The sequence below is a fragment of the Scylla paramamosain genome, chromosome 6 (genome assembly GCF_035594125.1).
Source record: "Scylla paramamosain isolate STU-SP2022 chromosome 6, ASM3559412v1, whole genome shotgun sequence".
In the NCBI taxonomy this organism is placed as follows: domain Eukaryota; kingdom Metazoa; phylum Arthropoda; class Malacostraca; order Decapoda; family Portunidae; genus Scylla; species Scylla paramamosain.
This window is the reverse complement of record NC_087156.1, coordinates 5,702,501-5,710,000: the sequence shown is the minus strand read 5'-3', so window position 1 is coordinate 5,710,000 and position 7,500 is coordinate 5,702,501. Positions and strand designations below refer to the sequence as shown.

At 46.1% G+C, this 7,500-nt stretch overlaps 1 protein-coding gene across 1 annotated transcript in view; it reads left to right on the top strand.

The window, feature by feature from the left end:
• Positions 1-7,500, top strand: part of LOC135101261 (mucin-2-like) — a 39,324-nt gene that overhangs the window by 30,873 nt on the left and 951 nt on the right. Inside the window, exons 5-6 of the mRNA XM_064004959.1 lie at positions 1,207-1,407; positions 6,171-7,500. The exon at positions 6,171-7,500 is cut by the window's right edge and continues 951 nt beyond it. Coding sequence (XP_063861029.1) covers positions 1,207-1,404 — 198 coding nt within the window. The 3' untranslated portion in view covers positions 1,405-1,407; positions 6,171-7,500. The remainder of the gene's footprint in view (positions 1-1,206; positions 1,408-6,170) is intronic.

The window sequence follows — 7,500 nt, the reverse complement described above, 5'->3', positions numbered from 1 at the left end:
AACGAAAAAAAAAATAATGCAGAAACAGACAAAAGCGGGAGGGAGAACATGGCTGACCGGATGAATGAGTAAACACGGTCAAGGGTTTTAGAAAAGATGCAAAGAAAAAATAAACTATGGATGGAAAGAACACCAGGGATGAATGCAGAGGAAGAGAGAAACACACGTACCAGAGAGAGAGACAGAGAGAGAGAGAGAGAGAGATTCAATGGGGGAAAAATTAACAAGAAAAAAGGGAAAGATAGAGAAAACAAACAAAATCATAAAGAGCAAAATGAGATATAAAGCTAGTTTACCAAAAATCTATCAAAATAATGAGAATGTTGAATATACGTAATTAAGTACTACACGTATACAGATGAAGATCAAGAATATTTAGATCATTCCCACAGAAAAATAATTAACCAACAATATAATGAAATAAATGCCAAAGATGTTAGGCAGTAATATGGACGAGAACAGTGAAGAGTATACCTAACTATACAGCCATACACAAACGAAGATAAATCGAGAATACATACATTTTTTTCCCAATCCCCTAACTTAACGCATCCCTTAACCCTTTCACCGCCATAAGCACAGCACTGAAGCACTAAAAGCAATGTATGGAATTTTTATAAGCATTAACAGGAAAGAAGGTGATATAATGAGTAGATTTCGCAATATCTAGGCATTACGATGTTTGAAGGTACCTGCAGAACAAGAAAAGACGTCTCAGAGGTGGTTGATGATTAAGGAAAGGTGCGACAAATAACAGTGAAACGTAAACAGCCATCTCTTAACAACTGTCCCTGCTTTTATGTAAGAGGGGAACTGGCCTAGAGCAACAAAAAGACCGCAAAAAAGGCCCAGTTAGAGTTCCAGTCCCAAAAGAAATATCAAAAGGATCACCCCCATTCATCCTCCCAGTCACCCACACGCCATCACACGCAGATAAGGCCAAAAGGATCACCCTCATTCATTCTCACAGTCACCCACACACCATCACACGCAGATAAGGCCAAAAGGATCACCCTCATTCACACACACACCCCAACACACATAAGACCAAACTTGATCACCTTCATTCAACCTCAAACTCACACACCCTCAACACACATAAGGCCAAAAGAATCACCCTCATTCACCCTTACACTCGTCACAACACACGCAGATAAGTTTAAAAGGATCACCCTCACACTCACACACACACACGCACGCACGCAGATACGGTCACGGCGCTACGAGAGGATTGATGACGCCCTTCGCCGAGGACAGCCTGGACGAAATCTTCACCTCGACCAGCTACCGGGCGACCGACGTGGCCCTCACCATCTTCCTCATCGTGTGGTTCGGCATGGGAAACTACTGGGTGTACCGCATCTATCCGCCCAACTTCCTCTTCACCCTCTTCGCGCCCAATGACTGGTGAGGTTATGGGAAGATGGGAAGATGGGAAAATGGTCATTCCTCCTCCTCCTCCTCCTCCTCCTCCTCCTCCTCCTCCTCCTCCTCCTCCTCCTCCTCCTCGATATCTAACCCACGTCAGCTGCTCTGCTAACTACCTACATTATTAGATTATCAAGGAAATTTGAGTTCTCTTTTATTTCCAATTTGCCTTTTCCCTCCTTCCCTCGCTCCTCTTTGCTTGTTGGCTGTGTATTCCCTTGTATTCTTTTGCATTCCTTCACCTTATTGCTGACTCTCCTTCGACTTTCACTCTCGCATTTCCTTGCTAATAGACATTGTAGTATTCATTTTGTATTCCTTCTCACCATCATTAGTCTAGAGTCTAGACCATACTCAGAAACGCTTTGCTCTGCCACCCCGGCTGTTTTCAAAGGCCACAGAGATAATTACCCGGGTTTTCGCGAGTATTTCTCTTGTTGGTAATACAGAAATCTTGTTAATCTGTCACTAGAATCACAGACACCCTTAACAACATGTGTAACTTCAACTAAAAGAGCATTTTGAAAGTAGTGGAGGTGTGGCTCAGAAGGGTTTCAGAATGTGGGTCTTTTGTTGCCTACGTAAACCTTATTGCTAACTCTCCCAGACCTCACTAGCTACACGATGCTGCTCCCCATATCCAGTAAACAAAAACTCCACTCTAGTTGCTCCCAGACCTCACTAGCAATAATCCTCCTTCCAGTATCCATTAAACCTTATCGCTAACTCCATTCTTTATAGTTATCTTCCAGACCTCACTAGCAATGACCCTCCTTCCTGTAGCTGATCTGCTGCGTACCCCTCGTGAAGTGCGCATTCGCCTCCCTGCCCACTTAACGCACCCTTGTACAGCCTCCCTCCCTCCCTCCCTCCCTCTCGTGTCACACAAACAAGGCACGATCTCACCCCGCTAATGCAACAGGGAGCTATGTGCGTCCCTCGGCGGCCGTACACGTGGGAAAAATCTAACTCCCCCTTTCAACCTTCCCCGAAATATGAACTGGCAAAAAATACTCAATAAACCTCCCCCTCCATTAAAACAGAAAAACCTTTAGTGAGTTTTAAGCAATTTTCTTCACGCCGGGATACTCTCCAGGCTAAAAATAATGGTTATATGCCTAAGGTAAATAAAATCATTCCCTTGACCTATATTTGATAGGGACATTTTCTCAGCTTGTACGAACGAGTATTTGTGAGGGTGTCTCTACGTTGAATGTCTGTTGTGATTGCGGTATATGTAAGTACAGAGGTCGAATCTGTCTCACTGTAGCAGGATACTTTTTTTTTCCCCTTCTGGTAACAATGTACGGTTCATTGGTATACGCACCAGTCACACCTATATATCATTACCATCACAGTCTTCTCAACCTATCGACTTAACTGCCACGCACAACCTCCGAATTCATTCTCTAAAATATAATCATAGTAAATTGTGACAGTAAAGATGTATAGTATTCGTACAACAAACGGTTAGTAAACAATGTTGGTTGCATAAACACAATAGTTTCGCTTGGTGACGAAGGCAGAAGTAATTAAACACTATGTAACAACACCGAGAGTCCTCAGCTTGACGAACTTGGCGAACTTGCTGTCGTATATTCAGTGTAGGCAGCAGGGGGAGTGCAGGGAACAGGACATGAAAGGGAATCCGAGGGCCAGTCAACACATCCTGGCTTCTGGACCGAGGTAATTACTCTATTGTCTCGCCTCTATACACCTGCTGAAGCTGTGTTAATTAAGTAGCCTCGTAAGGAGCCTTTATCTTTACTATTCTAAGCCTCTTACTTTAAATTAGAGGGTGCAAGTCATCAGAAACAGCCTCGTGAGAGCCGCCAGGTCTGTTACAATCTATTCCTCTCTTGTATTCCCTCGCTTCCCTTTGATAACGACACGCGCCACTCAAGTTATTTCCGCCACCCAGAAAATTATTACTTCAACAAGTTTACGATAAGCAAGGAACATGAAGCCTGGAGTGACACCTGACTCTACTAAGTCTCAGTGTATATAAGTGACGCATTAACCATCACATGTAATGCACAACTCTTCATTCAAAACAAAAGGTACTCATCTGTAGCACTAAAACCACACAAAGTTAAACACCACGATAAGTCATCGCCTGCGTACCAAACAATTACACATCACACACTGGTCAGGCAATCAATTTAATTATCCTGAATTCAAAGTTGAAAACAAACATAATAATGCGAAATCCACAAAACATCCCGGTACACAACAGCTTCTCTCGTGCACCTTCAAAATTCACGTATTTACAACACGAGTACAAAAAAACAACAAGTTAACACCAGTCACAACACCTGTCATGGTCTTAATTACCTTCCGTCATCCTCCACTGCCACCAATAACCTCCTCTAATGGCACTCAGTGTAGTGTCACCTTTCGTTTTATTTATTTACTTTTTTTTTTTTTTTGAGCAGCAATCTTTTTTTTTCTTTTCTTTGTGTGTGTGTGTGTGTGTGTGTGTGTGTGTGTGTGTGTGTGTGTGTGTGTGTGTGTGTGTGTGTATGTATGTGTGTGTGTGTGTGTGTGTGTGTGTTAGCCTGTCTCCTTCTCGCTTTAAATAAACTAAGAAATCAACAAACAACTACCCAGGAACTATGCAAGGGTTTACTGTATACCGTTATTTAGTATCCTTTGTAATACTCTGATAAACTTTCCTTGCATCCAGGAGTCACATTCACAAGCCTCTGCATCCATTAACTTCACAGCTCACTCCTTTTACTCCTTTTCTCTCCCAGTGCGTCGTGCCAACACCCTCACAGGTCTAGTTTCTCTATTAGCAAACAGCGACATATGAACCCGTATTCAGAAACGCCTTGCTCTCTCACCACGATTATTTTGAAAGGCTGCAGAGAGGATTCGCCAGGTTCTCAAAATGCGTTTCTCCTAATAACAATGTAGAAATCTTGTTCATCTGTCACTAGAACCATGTAAATACACTTAAAAAACCAGTGTAACTTCATCTAGGGCCTTTTGAAAGTGTTCGGGTGCGGCGCATAAATGTTTCAGAATATGGGCCTCGTGATCTCGTTGTTGTGTCGCCTTCTTCTCCGCTAGCTTGATAAAATGGGCTGGTGCTTAGTTAGACTGTAGTTATGGGACACACTTATTTATGAAAGCCACTACTGAATGACAGATTGTTCAAACCTTTCAGTGTCTTTTAAGCTTCTTCTTCTTCTTCTTCTTCTTCTTCTTCTTCTTCTTCTTCTTCTTCTTCTTCTTCTTCTTCTTCTTCTTCTTCTTCTGCTTCTTCTGCTTCTTTGGACTTGGAAATGTGTGGGTTTACTCCATTGAGATAAGTGCCATTATGTCATTAGCAATCAAATGGCTTAATCAATCGACCAATCAGTCATCCAATCAGTCAGTCCATCAGTCAGTCAGTCAATCAGCCAATCAATCAGCCAATCAGCCAATCTCCAGCACTAATCAAAACGCGCGCTGGGACGTGGCGGGGTTTAAGAACAAGCGCCCACAGCCTCAGCATGGATCAATGTTCCTCCGTCGTTATGTAATTTCAGTGACTCGTATAATGTGCATGTAAACTGCGCTTCCTGTGAAAGGCATGGCGAGGACTGGCAGCCACCCTTCTCGCCCTTTGCTCTGGAGGCACAAACACAATACCCTGAAAAGCTCAAAGGACGCAGCCGCTCCGAGTCAATTAATTAGAGAAACACAGCATCCAATTAAGTCTGGACAACAATTGCGATAGAAAAATTCTGAGGTGAGGTTGTAGATTTAAAGGGATGCTGTTGTCATGGCGTTGGGTGATTTGTTGTTTTGAAGGAACGTGATGCATCTAGTGTTTATATGACAAGGTTTAGAAAGGTGATGCATTTAGTGTTTATATCAGACGGCTTTGTCTCAGAACTGTTACTCAGGTTGTGATGGCCGCGCAGTCGATGGAAACTAAGTCTACGTCACAAAGTCCTTATGGATCTCAAGTCGACAATAACGTATTTTTACCCGACAATAACGTATTTTCACCCAATCTAAAGCCTGTGTCTTTTTTTTTTTACCTCACTTCCAAAGATTAATTGATTGATTTTGTACGTAATCACTGCCACCGAAGTGTAACTAAAAAATCATGTATATAAGGTTCCAGTAGAAAAAATCAAGTTTTGTTTGAATAAAAGAGAGAGAGAGAGAGAGAGAGAGAGAGAGAGAGAGAGAGAGAGAGAGAGAGAGAGAGAGAGAGAGAGAGAGAGAGAGAGAGAGAGAGAGAGAGAGAGAGGGGGGGAGGAGAGAATTTCTGGATGACAATTTTTCAGCAATTCTTCAGATTCTTGGGAGCTTGGGTGATAATCACTCTTAATCCGTGGAGGCTCAGTTTGTGGACCCGGCACGAGTTGGTGCAGGCAGGATGTTTGAGTGACAGCTTTAAACAGGCTCATGCCGCCCCCGCTCCCCCACCACCATCCAGAGTTCTCCGCTGCAGTCGCCGTGGAGGATGGTTGATGGGAAGCACACCGGGGATCTTTCAGCCACTCGGCGATTGCTTGAAAAATGGTCAGCTTCAGGCAGAACTCAAACGCAGGTCACCGAGAGCACCACGTGCGAGCGCTGACCAATACACACACACACACACACACACACACACACACACACACACACACACACACACACACACACACACGTATGTGTTACTTTGGCTCTAAGCGTGAGTCTCACCTCGTCCTTTCCCTCCTCCTCCATGAATGCTCCTAACACTTCCTCCCTCCCGCCAGGTGCTCCAAGACGCTGTACCTCTTCGCAGTGGCTCAGCTACTCTTCGTGTACGCCGTGCTCGGGTGTCTGCTGGTGCTGGTGTTCTTCCTCGCCTGCGGCCAGAAATGTGTCATGCTGTTCGGTGAGAGCTACAAGTGAGCCAGGGAGAGCCGACGGCGGGCCCGAGAGGCACGGAGGAAGAAGAAGGCGGCGGCGGCGGCGGCAGCAGCGGCGTCTGCTTCAGCTGCTGCAGCAGCCAGCACCCAGCAGCACCATGACAACCAGCGTAAGGACAGCGAGGGGCGCTGCGACGCGCTCATGAACGGCCGCCGCTGTGACGACATGTCGGAGGGGAAGCAGGACACCCGGAGCGAGGGAGGGCTGAGGGTCATCTCCACCATGCCGCCACGCAAGAGCAGCATCGGGGACTACATGAACCTGTCCAAGCAGAGCGCCATATTCCAGAACGCGGACGTTCGCCACAGTCCTCTGTCCTCCCTGGAAGTGCCTGGCAGTGACGACCCCGCCGCCGACGACCACAGCGAAGGGGCGGAGGGCAGGGCGAAGCGTGTTTTGCTCATGGTGTGAACTGGGCGTGAAGCCTCGCCACTCCCTGCCCCCCGCCCCACTCAAAACTGTCCCTACGCTCTCCGATGCCTTTCATTCACTGTGTAGAAAATACCAAAGTAGCATTTGTACGTACCATGAAAACGCCTATCACTGACTCACGCCACCTCCACTTCTCTCTGTATAGTTAGCTCGACCCGGAGGCGCCTCGGCCCGCCTCGTCCAAGCCGTGTACATAGCAGAGCATAGCGCCGGAGTGCCGCCGCTCTGAGGAGAGGCGGCACACACACCTCGAGGGAGAACCGGCCGCTGGAGAGAGGTAATGAGCCGACTTTATTCCCACACCGAGCACCGTGCACGTGTCCTTCCCTTGCGAGTGCTGCCCGAGTACCTTTCACACTGACGACAGGGTGTGAGAATGCACACGAGTATTTCTATATAGATGGTCTTTACCTAGCAACGCTCAGCCAGTCTAGGGACAAGTCACACTCCATCGCTTGGCAGACCTGATCAATCCCTCACTGAATGGTAATCAATGTTGAAATCAAAATAACGTTTAGAGAAAGCACTACATACATACATGCATTAAACACATACATGCAAACATACATACATAGCTAAACGCCATGCAACGCGTCACACTGGTGCAGGAGGTTCCAGGCCATTAGGTCAATACTTCACGCCTCTCCGCCTCTCCCTCCCCATCACTAATCCCCACTCAGCCTCCCTCCCCTCAAAGCCATCCCACTTGCCCTACCGTTGCCTTTACACTCCTTTTCCTTT